General features: G+C 34.9%; 2 protein-coding genes across 3 annotated transcripts in view; one reads left to right on the top strand and one right to left on the bottom strand.

The window, feature by feature from the left end:
• Window positions 1-4404, top strand: part of LOC134685674 (retinol dehydrogenase 12-like) — a 34129-nt gene extending 29725 nt beyond the window's left edge. For both annotated transcript variants that reach the window (XM_063545638.1, XM_063545637.1), the window contains 4 exons: window positions 1787-1945; window positions 2726-2845; window positions 3671-3869; window positions 4084-4404. In XM_063545638.1, the coding sequence (XP_063401708.1) occupies window positions 1787-1945; window positions 2726-2845; window positions 3671-3869; window positions 4084-4183 (578 nt within the window). In that variant the 3' untranslated portion in view covers window positions 4184-4404. The remainder of the gene's footprint in view (window positions 1-1786; window positions 1946-2725; window positions 2846-3670; window positions 3870-4083) is intronic.
• Window positions 4405-7674: 3270 nt separating this feature from the next.
• LOC134684595 (ankyrin repeat and KH domain-containing protein mask-like) lies at window positions 7675-13239 on the bottom strand. Its single transcript, XM_063543894.1, has 2 exons — window positions 13074-13239; window positions 7675-11585 (listed from the first exon to the last, which is right to left on the bottom strand). Exons 1-2 carry the CDS (start codon window positions 13237-13239, stop codon window positions 7702-7704), a joined length of 4050 nt encoding a protein of 1349 aa, XP_063399964.1. The 3' UTR covers window positions 7675-7701.
• Between the last annotated feature and the right edge of the window lie 1775 nt (window positions 13240-15014).

Below are 15014 nucleotides of genomic sequence, written 5' to 3'. Positions count from 1 at the left end.
CTCGGTTTTATATAGATTAGACCGGTGGTTTTCCCGTATGAATGGTTTTACACTACTAATTTTTGGGGCCCTTTATAGCTTAGTGTTCGGTGTGAGCCAAGGCTCCATAATGAAAGCATTACCTTGACCTATAACGGTTAACTTTGATCAATTGTGACTTTGATAGAGAGTTGTCTCATTGGCACTCAAACCACATATTCCTATATCTATATATTTCTATACACTGACTTTCCTGTCTAATTGATACGTATACGACCTATTGAGTTCATGATAGTGGAAATACGTTACAGTGATATGTGTAATAGAGGGAAGAAAGTCTGTTAGTTTAGTTTAAACATATTTGTTTATAGTGGATTGGGAAACAAGTTTTTGCAACTTATATTACTCCCTTTCCACTTTGCGGGTGCGAGTGCTGCCTTGTAGCGGCATTAGCCTACTCTTTTTCGAAATCTACAAGGGTGTCTTTAACGTGCAAGAGATGTGGCTCTCTCTTAACACGGGTCAGCCATTTATCGTCCCCGTCCGACGGACTATCATCGTTTCCTCAAGACCATACTTGCAAATGGTGTCAAGGGAGAGCCGAAAATTGAGTTCCTGAAATTTTCATCCCAAACGGGAATCGAACCAGGAACCTTTGTGTTAGTAGTCCGATGCACTAACCACTACACCACGGCTCTGTTTCTTTTTATACAAAAGCTTTTCCTCGAATTACGATAATGACATCAAACTTAGAAGAATATTTTGACTTTAATTTATTAGACAAAAAAAAAAACGTACGCACTTATAATGCCCTGTAATATAACTGAAAGTTGGGGGCATATTGTTTTACTCCTGTCCGTCGGAGATAACACTTTCTACAGATTGACATCTTCGCTAGCCAAGGGTTACGATCCACTCCCGCTCTCTCTTCATCTTCGCTAGCCAAGGGTTACGATCCACTCCCGCTCTCTCTTCACAGAGAGAGCGGGAGTGGATCGTAACCCTTGGCTAGCGAAGATGCAGATTGAATGCTATAAAGTTTTTACTGACTGTTTGTTAATATATCTTATGTGTGCGTGTGATCAGGATATTCATTTTTATTCATGTTTGCTCTTTTGTGAGATATAGTTGATTCTTTTTTTATTCTTGTAATATTTACTTGCACAAAAGATGCACAGCGTCTCCGGATAACCCTTACAGTTTGATGCTAGGAAGTTTTCACTTAGCTGACTGTTTGTAAATATATTAAATATGAACATACAGCCAGGGATTTCATTTTTATTGACATTAATTTTGCTCTTTTGTGAGATTGTTTAACTTTTATATTCTTGTAGTATATATTTACATAAGAGATGCATAGCGTGTCCGGATAACTCCTCCTACAGTTTAATGCTAGGAAGTGTTCACTCAGCTGGCTGTTTGTTCATGAATTGAAGATGTGCCTCTGGTCAGAGTTTTGATAAGTATTTGTTCTTTTTGGAGATAATTGAATTTTGTAATTTCTAGAGTATATATATTTGCATAAGAGGTGCATAGCGTTTCCCGACTACTCCTTGAAGGCTTCAGTGAATCATAGATCTATGAGCTCCCATACTCAACTTAAATTATTTCAAAATGACACTTTTCATCTTCGGGGGCATCAATCATGTCTCCCAGATACAGTAATATCTCAAAGATAGTCTTACATCACTTTTTATAATAACACTGCTTTACAGTGGAGTGTAGGGCATCGCTTTGTTTTGTTTTGTTTTGCAAGAAGTTCGACGATGTAGCAAAAATATGCCAATCGTATAAATTTTTTTTATAGGAATAATGAGATGCCCTTACTGGAAAACAGATGACGGATTTGAGATGCAGTTTGGAGTCAATCATTTAGGACACTTTCTATTGACTAATTTATTATTAGATAAGCTGAAGATGTCTGCGCCAAGCAGAGTTGTAACAGTTTCATCTTTAGCCCATACAAGTAAGTCAATTTTCATTTTTTTAAATCTAAGTGCCAACAAAGATGTATGATACTGATTCAAGAGCACCCAATAAGAGTATCTGCAAGAATAAGTTCAGGAAGCCAAACTCGTAAGTATTTACATCATCAAAACATTTTTGTGCCACGGGATGTTAATGAAGTAACTATAGTTATATCAAGATTCACTAGTCACTGTATTTTTGCATTCATCATGTGATCACGAAATACACAATATGTTTTTGTTGTAAAATATTGTGTAGCTGTGATTTTCTCGTTGATCCATCTATAACTTTATTAAATGATTTCTTTGGCATTGTGACGGCAAACGTGTAAAAGTATATACGCCTTTCATACATTCAGTAGTTAAAAGTAGTTCGATTTTAATTACCATACCACTGACAAATATTAACACTAGTTTTAGTTTAATATGCTTTTATGTTTTGAAATGTAAACAGGAACGGCATATTTGATCTCAATACAATGTAATGTCACTAGAAAGTAATTTAAACAATTCAATTATAATTTGTTCAGAAACTAGAAAGTTACAGTACTAGAAACTGAAAATTAGTATGGCGTTCATTATCACTGAACTAGTATATATTTGTTTAGGGGTCAGCTGAAGGACGCCTCCGGGTGCGGGAGGTTCTCGTTACATTGAAGACCTGTTGGTGATCTTCTGCTGTTATTTTTTCTATGGTCGGGTTGTTGTCTGCATTCCCCATTTCCATTCTCAATTTTAATACTCTCTATGAATGTATGATTTTTTTTTGTACTTTGAAGGAGGAAAGATGAACTTTGACGATCTGAACCAGGAAAAGAATTATGATTCTGGTGACGCGTATTCACAGAGTAAACTGGCAAATGTGCTTTTCTCCAGTGAATTGGCAAAGAAACTACAAGGTAAATATCATAAAGGTTACGTCCCATAAGTGTTTAGATTTTGCAGATTTACAGACTCATGTAAAATATCAGTTATCAATGTTTTACTATAGTCATACGATAAAGTACAGGGAATAAACTCTCAGAAGAAAGCTTGAGTTGTCTTACATTGTCCTACAATGTCGGTTGTATCTCAGTTCCTTAAAGTTTGCCAAGGTATTCAAGTCATAGTTAAACAATTTTCTAGTAATTATAATGTTAGCCTAAGGCAAATGTAAAAAAATATACCTAAAGTTAGACGATGGAGTAAAATTGTTTCAATTTTTCGCCTTTTCATGTGTCATACCATGATTTGGTGCATTAAACTGCCAGAATCTATAAATCATATATTAAAATACTTTTTATGATGGCGTGTTACTTTGAAAGGGGGCTAGTTTGTTGGTTTTGTACCGTAGGCTAGCTACATTTTGTAACTTTCTATTTACTTTGTAATTTATCAGTTTTGTCACAGCGGAAAATCAAATGACTTCAAGATTGGAACTCTGGATCCTTGTATCAGTACAATAAAATGTAAGGACAGACATATAGTTCAAAATCTTAACGCCATGTATTGAACAAAGTCGAGTTGTTCTTAGATCTTTAAACAAATTATTAAAGACGCTGTGAAATCGTAAAACTAAAATCACACATCGTTTATAAATGAAGTGAAGAGTGGCATTCGTTGGTGGTTGTTACTAAAGCTTTTTTTTATTATACTTTACCACTCAATATTAATCACATGTTCATTTAATTTGCATAATCAGTTGCAATAGTTAATAGTAAATGCTTTATTATATATGTTTACAGGAACGGGTGTGACGACATATTCCTTACATCCGGGAGTTATAAATACAGAGCTATCTAGACATGTAGCACAGAGCATTGGATGGAGAATGCTTCTTTCGGTGGTAGGTCCGTTGATTAAAACTCCAAACGAAGGAGCTCAGACGACTCTATATTGTGCTGTAGATGAATCTCTCTCCGGAGAAACTGGCAAATATTACAGGTGAGTTAACCCGTGTAATGGATGATGAGAAAAATGTTCTAAACGCTGATGAACAAGAACGTGACATAAACTGAAAAGCAACTAGTAATTTTGCAACTGATACGTGTTGATATGTATGTAAATCGACTTAATTTGAATGTTTGAACTTCAGTTTTTTTTTTTTAGTTTTTATGTATGAATCCATTTTGATATGTAATTTTTTTGATAATTGCAGTGATTGTGCGAAGAAAACACCATCAAAAGAAGCACTAAATGACGAGATCGCAAAGCGACTTTGGGGGATTTCTGAAAAAATGGTAGGCCGTAAACACTAACACAGCCTAGGACTTGAATGTGAATTAAAGACATTGCAACGGGTAGAACAGCCATGAGCCAAAAAGAAACCAGCCAAGTATTATGATCAATTCAGGAAATACAAATTAAAATACATTCTGTGTAAAATAGATATAAACGGATGGGATGAAAACCAGCACAACTTTACCTCATATTTACTTTATGTATGAATTATAAATATAATAAATTCATTTTGAACAAAGGAAGACTAATCTGGATTCTTTTATGTTATATTTTTTTGATGTATATCAATAGAAATTATATCAGAACATATATATTGTTTATTCGTACAAGGCCAAATAATAAAAGAAGCGGATTGCCTCTTTTCAAAAGACAGGTATAAAGGCAGCTGAATTCATTATGTTCTTTGAAACTGACTAAAATTATATAGATTATATATTTAGAACTATTATATACATGAGTGCTTTTAAAAAAGTGAGAAACTTTAAAGTGCGTGATTGAAATAATCCGTTAAGTAAGTGAAGTGAATAAATAAACTAAAAATTACGATAAGAATATGTTATTTCATCATATTAGTACTCCGCTCTTGCTATTCAGCGTACTTACTTAGTCTTCTCTATACCTTATTTTCCTAACATAGCAACACTTCTGCCAATAAGCAACTTAAACACAAACGTTTGTTTGTCGACTAGCTTGCTGCTTCTGTATATAGAAACAAATACTTGTCTGAAAAAATATCTAAATGCGCCATACCAACATACTTTAATAACATGTCAAAGGGACAAGCCATTGATTGACCTTTAGAAACTAAAACTTCATCTCCAGCTCTATATTGGTCAGTTTTGCTATTTACAATTAAATAGTTATCTTCAAAAATAATGTCGTTACACTTCAGATAATTGTGATATGATGAGATGATGTGGGGTGATGTGTTGACTGTTTCAACTTTCATTAGCAAATGCATATTCGAATATGGCGTGCTTCTTTCGCTTTATGAATAAACACATGCTCTAACTCCAATAATATCTGTTTTGCAGATGCGTATATTGACGACTGCAGAATAAATTATCAAATTGGCATGCATTTGATATATTTCATTAACTTTTAAACTCTTAAATGATGCACATGTTGATTCACTAATTCATTTATTATGACTGTAATGTGTTGCATTCCGAAATTGATATATGTGACCTAGATACGACAACATTCATACTGGCTGTTCAAAAACTCCACCCTCTGAAAAACACAGTGCCAGCTGTTTGCTTCTTTACAAACAAAAAAGGGAGGTTCATGGAAGAGCCTACACAATTGCTTTGCCCTAAAACACCTTAATTGCCCTAATCAGAATCGAAATAATGTATGCAAGCTATACTTTATTGTAGTTTTAACATGGGAAGGCATTATATTCGTGTTATTAGAGCCCTCACTCGCTCGGGCAAGAATAATCACGAAAATGATGCTTACCCATGTTAAAACTACAATAAAATATTGCTTGCATCAATTATTTCTTAATTCAGGACTGGAACATACTAATGTGACATAGTACAGTCTGTTTTGTACCAACCAGACCATAGAAACATACAATAGCCGAAGGCCACCAATGGGTCTTCAATGTAGCGAGAAACTCCCGCACCCGGAGGCGTCCTTCAGATGGCCCCTTTACAAACAGTGATATTGGACGTCATACTGAACTCCGAATTAAACACAAGAAACTAAAATTAAAATTCATACAAGACTAACAAAGGCTAGAGGCTCCTGACTTAGAACAGGCGCAACATTGCGGCGGGGTTATACATGTTTTTTGAGATCTCAAACCTCCCCTATACCTCTAGCCAATGTAGAAAAAACAAACGCACAAAAATACGCACAGTAAAACTCAGTTTAAGAGAAGTCCGAGTCCGTTGTCAGAATATGAAACAAAAGAAAACAGACAAAATGACAATAATAAATAAATAACAACAGACTACTAGCAGTTACTGACATGCCATCTCCAGACCTCAATTAAACTGATAGAAATATTATCTCTTTATCATATTAATATCAGGCACAATCCCTCCTGTAAGGGGTTTTAAATTAGTAGTATAAACACTCTGGTTATTTTCTTTAAGAAGACAATCAAATGTTATGCTCGCTGACAATATTTGGTCGTTCATTATGAGACGACTGTTATATAATTCATTGCATACATATTTCCTAAAGGGATTCAATATCTTTTTAATATATTGATACCATAATTTAGTATCTACCAATAGTATTGAATGCGAATTATACATAGCCTATCGAAAACATCCGATTTTAAGCGGGCGGGATCACTTTGTGTATTGCGCTATAGTGTCATTTGACTACATGATGAATTAATGTTTTCATCGTTTTGAATTGTTTAACATTTTATAATACCCGGATATTTTAAAGCTGTCTAGTGAGGTTTTTCTATTTCAATGAACGTAATCAGTGTGTAACAATTAAACTCCAATTACAGATATAAAAAAATTAAAATTTGTTTCGACTCACTCATGTTTCGTCTACATGTGCCATTGACGTTCAAATCAAAACAATAGACCACTTTCGAGGTCATACATCACCGGAAAAAACTCGTAAATTATGCGCGCCTTTATGACGTCATTTATCAGAGAGAGGGGGTCGCCTGTATCCCTGTACTATTTACGTTCATCAAGCGTCCCAGTGATCGTCATTGTGCAGATATGTGTATGATAAACTAGAAATAATGGTTGTTCTGTAGGTACTTAAACGACAATTCCCTAATGACAGCAGTGCTAATTGTCAATTTTGAGAATTTGCCGAATAATTCGTACAATATAGAATTTAAGTTTTCCAAACACTCGCTCAACATTGGAATTGAAGTGACGACGCCCGTAAACGCACAAATGACGTTCACTAAAACCAGAGTTTGGACGGAAATGCATCGAACTCGAAATAGTGTACGAAATGATTGAGTCAGGGATTTTGTTACCACAAATCATTTTAAACTATGATATCATTAAATTGTTTAACAAAGCCTTGATTTGAAAGTTCCTCTGTCGAACCTTGTCATGAACTCGATTTTTACGTCATAATCTTTTTGGCGATGTTTTTTTTTATTTAGAGCCTGTTCATCTGAATTATTTTAGTTTTTGTTTGTGCTGTGACCCAAAATCGCCTACAATGGCGACATCCTGACTCTAGTTGATATCTATCTCATTGGCAATCAAACCACATCTTATTTTTATAATTTGGTAGTACGATGTTTTTAGTTTTTATGTTTTCATTTACAAATTCGAGTACTCATAAATATTCATGTTTGAAAAATAAGTATGAAATTACATGCAAAGAATTAGCATTTTTGTTTAATTTTATTGAATACATATACGTTTGTTTGACTTTTATCAGATAACAAAAACAAAACAAGCTTTACGTACAGTCTTTTCGTCAAGCGCTTTCAACTGAAATATATATATAATTATTATATATTTGTCATCGCTGAATATGCATACTTTGTATAAGTATTGTGCTAGTATCCGTAACATGATTTCTATATTTGTTAATTATGTTTTGTAAGAGTTTGATCAAGTTTCTCGACCAATTTTGTATTTCTATTATTTTTGGCAATATCAACAGCTGCCAGTCCTGATTCATTTTTAAGATTAACATCAGCGTTGTTTTCCAGCAATAAATTCACTAGGTCTTCTCTATTTTTATCACATGATATATGCAGGGGTGTAACTTTGTCGAAAGTACTTTTATTAACATCAGCATTGTATTGTAGCAGCAATTCTGCAACATTTATATGGCCATTGAAACAGGAAACATACAGAGGAGTTAAACCACCAACCATGGAAAGGTTAACATCTGCATTATGATCAAGGAGAATTTTCACAACCTCTTCATTACCATTATAACTTGAAATATAAAGGGGCGTCGATGACTTTTCAGTTGCAAGATTAACATCAGGGCGATGTTTGAACAAAAGTTCAATTACTTCAAGATTACCATCTTGACATGCCATATAAAGAGGGGTCATGCCAACATTATTTTGGGTATTGATATCAGCTCCGTATCTTAATAAGTATTCAGCTAAATCATAGTACCCATTATCGCAAGCGACATTAAGAGGTGTCAACCCTGCAACTGACCGATGGTTGATATCTGCATCTTTTTCTAGGAGGTATTGCACGGTGGCTATGTCATTTTGTTTACATGCAGCATATAACGGAGTAAAGCCCTCTTTAGTTTCAATATCCACATCAGCATCATTCTTAACACTGTTGATCATGATATCTAACACATCCATGTGTCCACAAGTACTAGCGAGGTACAGTGGTGTAATGCCCGCGTTATCGCTTTCTGTTAAGTTTGCTTTATACTCTAAGAGCAAGTCTACTATTTCCTTATGGTTGTTCTGGCATGCAATATGTAAAGGAGTATATCCTTTATTTGTTTTTATATTGACATCAGCATTGCGTTTAAGTAGAAATTCGACTGTATCTTTATGGTTATGTTCACATGCTACATACAATGGTGTGGCTCCAATATCATCGGTTACGTTTATTTCGGCCTTATATCTCAACAATAATTCAGCAACTCTGCTATGACCTTGATGTGCTGCAATATACAGGGGAGTGAAACCACCTTGACGTTTTTGGTTTACATCAGCATGGTTATTCAAGAGAAGCTTCACAACCAGATCATGTCCTTCCATAGACGATATAAATAATGGCGAACTTCCTTTAGTACGACAAAGGTTCACATCAGCGTCGTTATTCAGAAGTAAGGATACGACTCCTTCATGGCCATTCTCAGAAGCAACATACAATGGCGTGCATCCATTTGGTAGACACTGGTTAATATTAGCATGGTAACATATCAGTAGTTCTACAATTGGGGTATGTCCATTATTGCATACTATATGAAGAGGAGTGTCACCTTTTTCAACTACATGATTAACGAAAGCAAAATGTTCGAGAAGCATATGTACAACATGTGTATGACCATTACGACACGCAATATAAAGCGGTGACAAACCACCTTTTTTAGTTTGATTGACATCTGCTTTGTTTTTCAGTAATAACGCTGCAATAGCTGTATGTCCATTTTCACATGCGATATAAAGCGGAGTATAACCAAAGTCTGCAGCTAAATTTACTTCTGCTTTGTTTTTAAGAAGTAACCGAGCATCTTCTAAATATCCTTTATGACAAGCCATGTACAGGGCAGTTACACCACTCTTAGTTATTTTATTAATTTCGGCATTATTGTTAAGCAAATGTGAAACGACAGCTAGGTGGCCATTATATGATGATATGTGTAATGGAGTAACTCCGTCCTCATTTTCCTGATTTACCTCTATTCCGTGTCTCAGTAGCCAGTCTACAACGTTAATATGTCCACTTTCACATGCACCATACAGCTGTTTGAAACCGGTTGTGATGTGGACAGAAGTATTTGATTGTTTAGTAAGCAGTAAATCAATAACATCTGTATGTTTATTCATGCTTGCAGCATAAAAAGGTGTGTAACCTTCATCTGTAGCCTCGTTTACATTAGCATACTTCGTTAATAGAAATTTGACTAGCAATGTATGACCTCGTTCAGACGCAATGTAAATAGGCGTAACCCTACCACTCATTGATTGATTAACATTGGCAAAATTCACCAATAAAACGTCCGTAATATGCTTGTTTCCGTTGTAGCATGCAACGTGCAGGGGTGTGACTCCTTTGTCAGTAGTTTTGTTAGTATCTGCTTTCTTGTTCAGTAACATTTCAACTAGATCTGAATTTTGATGAAAACAAGAGACATGCAATGGAGTTGCACCGGCACGTGTAGGTTGATCAACATTTGCGCCTTTCTCCAATAAAATCCGTGCTATATCTATATTCTGTTTCTTGCATGCGATAAACAATGGAGTGATTCCTTCCTTTTGGGGTTGATTAACGTCTCCATAATGTTTTATCAAAAGTTCTAAAATATCAAGACGACTTTGCTTACACGCAGCATATATTGGAGTCTCTTCCGTAAGTGTTTCTTGGTTGACGTCTGCGTGATTCTTCAATAGTAGTTTAACAATATCTTGATGTCCAGAGTAGGTTGCAGCCCACATAGGTGTTTTTCCATGGCTTGAGATGCCACTAGACACATTTCTACCTTGCGTTTTAATGAAAAATTCTACAATGTCATGGTAACCTAACTTGGAGGCTACATATACTGAATCAATGTTATGTGTATGTATCTCCGTCATTTTAGAGGTTTTTGATAAATATGATATCAAATGCTTCCTAAATGTTTCATTTGTCATCTGAAGACTGGAGAACACATCCCAAGATTTCCCTTCCTTCAAATCCTTAATCATCCGTTCCACATAGCTTTTGTCATGAGTGAAGTCTATCGATATGCCTACTCTTTCAGAAAGGGGGACAGCAAACGTGCATAAAACTACTCTACTATAAACGACATCAGAATCACCGTACTTGAGAATGCAGTCGGTGTGTTTTTCGCCAAAGTACCGACAAAGAACTTCAAACATTTTGATATGAGAAACCGTGTACTCTTTCTTCGATTCTTGAATAAATAAACCTTTAAGATTTTTTATACCATGTATAATATAACTTGAGAAAGACGGCATAGTCGTAGATGTTGTTTTAAAGCACATCTGAAATATGCTTTGCATCTTTGCTTTGTTTTCGGTATTGGTAATGTACTCTCTTTTTATTTTATTGTTCATTAGAATTAAGAGCAGCATGAAAAAGTAGCAGTATTCGTCAGTCTTGTATAGCGCATTCATATATTTTACTATATTTTCATACGGACTTCTAATAAAATCTTTTCCCATAGATGTATCTCTTTTTTGATGAAAGAGTCTACATATAAGAGGGAAATAATCTACCGGAATAGCTTCACCGAACATTTTGTCTAACTCCATACGCTGATTATATGAATTCCAAATCAGTTGAAATTCATGCATGCTAAGCGACAACTCATCACTTGACATGTTGCATTCAATTGCTCCTAAGTTTTTTAAAATATTTTTAGCATTCTCATTTCCATACACATTGGAATGTATAGTGATGACACATTTTATGTCCGGACAATCTCTTAATTCCGATATGATTGAATCTTCAGAGTCTTCCCAAAGTTCTAGCATAGACAGATTCATATTACATGTACCAAAAATATCCTCAATAATATAAAAGTTCTTTCGTTCGTTTTGTTTGATATTTAAAATATCTTTTGGTTTTGTTACAGGTATAAGTTCAAAGCCACTTCGAAGGAATGAAAGAGCATTGTGCTGTAGTGTGAATGACTTTCCTATCCCAGAATTCCCAACCAAAACAACAACCTTGTGATCTTTTATGGTTTGTGATATGGATTTAGTTGCTTTAGTTTCTACAAATCTTGCATCTAGCGTTTTCCACTCTAATATTATATCTACAATGATACAGATTATAATTTTACTGAAGACATAGAACTATACATATGGAAAAAGATTTGTATTTTAACTTTTTAAGTATGATTCTGAAAGCAGGTCCTAAGATGGGTAACGGTTATTGGTTCAAAACGTTTTTTTTTTTTCGTTAAAGAGGTGCCTACATTAAAAAAGATATTACAGGGAATTTACGCAATTGATCTTGAAAGTTATAGTTGACTAAAGAATTCAGTAATAACCAGGCTGGTTTTTTTTTCGAAATGACATTGTTTTACGTTTTAGCATAACGGGGCCCTTTATAGCTTTTAATACGGTTCTGGGTTTTGCTCATTGTCTTAGACCGCAACTTCCTCCGTTATTATTCACAGCTTTGCCCTTTAGTCCTGTTGAGTATTTGTCTTTTTGGAAAACGAAACCTACCTCGTCCCCTTTATTATTTTCAAAGAAAAACAGGGGGTTGTCAGAATCACAGAAGTGATCACGAAAACAATCGCGAACAAAAACTGTAGCTTATAACTTAAACCTGTAACCTGGTAAGAAAAATGTACGGACTTCCACATAACCCAAAAGTGGCATCAACGTGTAGCTAAATACTCTGTGTTGAATACGGTAACGGTAATAAGGTCTTTCCACTTTTCTGTGGAAAGACCTATTGTTTTTCTTCTGATTATTTTTTTCTCTTTTTTTTTCTTCCGCCAAATTTTGTTCTTGCGATAAATGTTTGTTTCGCAATATGTCGCTTAGATATTTGGTATATGATATCGAACAGTTTATGCGCTTTTGAAATTTACCCTGCGTAACTGAATACTTTTCTTTGTAGGAGTTATCTCCCCAAACACTGTTTTCCTTGTGGGTGCAACCGTAAAATATTACGACAAATTTATTTTACAAAATTGCTCGTTATATCCTTCGCAAGATTTGTCCTATTTTGACCGAAGTGATATGAACGCTCCATATGAGAGTTATTTTCCCTTATGCATTTGATATAAGTGATATGCATTTCTATCTTGTAAACCATAAGTGCTAGAGACCAGGGATCTTTTGATTTGAGGTCCGTGGTCCAAAAAAATGAAACTTAGGTCAAGGTCAAAGGTCAAGGTCATATTTTAATTTTTGAATTTGGCTTATTCTCTCTTATTTCCAGAGACTGTATAAGATAACGACAAATTATTTTTACTAAATTGTTTGTTGTGACATGTCGTTACACGTAAATTTTGATTGCAAGGGTACGTTGAACGAAAAAGGGAGTTTTCTCCCCTCTTGTATTGAAAAATATGCGTATGGTGATATAACTCATTAACCAAATATAAATAAGACCTTTTGATTTGAGGTCCTTGGTTTGTGACCTTGAAATTGAGGTCAAGGTCATAAGTTAATAGGACGTTCTAGATTTTGACCTTTGCTTTAAATTCATATAAATACATCATAAAGAATTTTTAAGTATTATGAGTACATAATCAATTATAAATGAATTAGTAGAATGATAATACCATGCATTTTGTAAGACAGCGAATCATCTCCACGGCTAACTTCGTCCATTAAGTTCCTAATGTCTTCAATGATATGTTCAAAATCTTTTCGCTTTAAAGTTTCGACTTTGCCACATATTATCATTAACTTTTCCAGTGTTTGATGAGGAATCTCAGGATTGCTCATTATAGTTTTCCTAACGTCAATCAATTTAACCAGTAAATTAACGTAAACAGAATCTAAATCTGCTTTTTTGAAGACGTCGCATTCATCTTTCGAAACTTTACCAGCTATATATTCAACAGCCTAAAATAAATATATTGTATTATTAAATGATATGAGCAAATAAGCCCTAATACGGATAAATCAGCATGTGCAATACTAAAAACGTTCCACTGTCGATATAAATCAAGATTTAATATTGCTCTTCGAACAGGGCCAACACGGAAGAAAACAGGGCAATACAGAAAAAAGCGGGGGAAAAGCAGTATTAGCCCTAGGGCTAATACAGGACGTTCACTTCCGGTTTTCAATTTTCTTGCGCCATTACTTAACTTTGGAATTTTCGTTATGCATAAAAACATTTTTATAATATTTTTTAAATTAAAGTCATAAAATAAACAAGTTTAATGATGTGCAATGTTTTGTAACGTCTTAAAGTTTTGAAACGGAAAAAACAGGGCCAATACAGAAAAAAGCGGGAAAAAAGCTGTATTGGCCCATGGGCTAATACGGGACGTTCACTTCCGGTTTTAATTCTCTTATAATCATTTAATAAAAGTGTTATGAACTGGCTGTTTCTGTATTGGCACTGGTATAGATTCTCGGTCAGCTGTATTGGCCCTCGACCCTACGGGTCTCGAGTCCAATACAGCAAACCTTGAATCTATACCAGTGCCAATACAGTAACAGCCAGTTAATAACACTATATTATTAACTGGAGCTTATTTGACTAAATACGAGTAAAACTGCCAAATCGATAATTTTGTCCTATAAGGCCAATACGGATTTTTCCGTATTGGCCCGGGTTTAGCAAGCCCAATATTAGCATATTCGATTAGCTCTAGACTAATCGGTTGAAATCCCGATAACTCTAGAGAACTACGGCTAGTGTCGTCTGACAGGAGAAAATGACAACAAAACGATGGAGCAATAGCTCTATACAAAATATAGATGATGCGATGGATGCGTTAGTTGAAGACTATTTTCACTACGACGATTTATCTAATAGGGAGGCAGAGTACATCAAGAGAAATCTCGCGGATGTCAATGGGGAAGGAAATTTGATTCTGGAAGAAGTTGATTCAGCGAATTTCAACTTCCCAAATGAAATTCTGCAGGACATTGAAAATGCACAGAATCATGAGATTGACGAATCAGACAAAGAAAATAGCTCGAGTAGCAAGAGGTTTCGCTCTGTCACTGATGAAGACACTGACTCTTTTCTAGCTTTAAGTGTTAACAAGAACACAAAAACTAAAACAAAGAGTGACTTGAAAGTGATGCTGGATTTTTTCATATCTGTTGGAGAAATGCGTGATTCAGTGGAAATACCTGCCAAAGACTTGGACAGTCTGTTATCAAGATTTTTTCTTGGAGTCCTGAAGAAAAATGGTGACGAATATGAGCCTGACTCTTTATCCTCTATGTTCAACAGCTTGGATAGACATTTGAAGGACTCAAAAAGTAGTATAAGGTACGATTATTTTCATGTAGATTATTTGATATCTGTGAGACATGTAACTCCCTTGTCTTGATATAGCATGATAGCCTTTGCATTATTCTGTCAAGCATTATGACTCGAATATTCAGTGCCAATATTTTAATTTTAGCCTTGTGTCATTTTTTTTGGTAAAAACTATATATATCATCTGGGTCAATGTGGTTTTGATGATCTTAAGCTTGTGTACAATGAATATTCCTTGGTTTCTCTTTGCTATAAGTATAAAACATGTACATAC

Source organism: Mytilus trossulus, chromosome 9, assembly GCF_036588685.1.
Source record: "Mytilus trossulus isolate FHL-02 chromosome 9, PNRI_Mtr1.1.1.hap1, whole genome shotgun sequence".
Classification (NCBI taxonomy): domain Eukaryota; kingdom Metazoa; phylum Mollusca; class Bivalvia; order Mytilida; family Mytilidae; genus Mytilus; species Mytilus trossulus.
This window is presented reverse-complemented; position numbering and strand designations above follow the sequence as displayed.

Excerpts from the sequence above, each read along its gene's own strand:
- LOC134684595 (XM_063543894.1), bottom strand. The coding sequence starts at position 13,239 with ATGAGCAATCCTGAGATTCCTCATCAAACACTGGAAAAGTTAATGATA. Across the intron at positions 11,586-13,073 it reads GCTGTCTTACAAAATGCATG|ATATAATATTAGAGTGGAAA; the intron begins GTATTATCATTC and ends GTATCATTGTAG.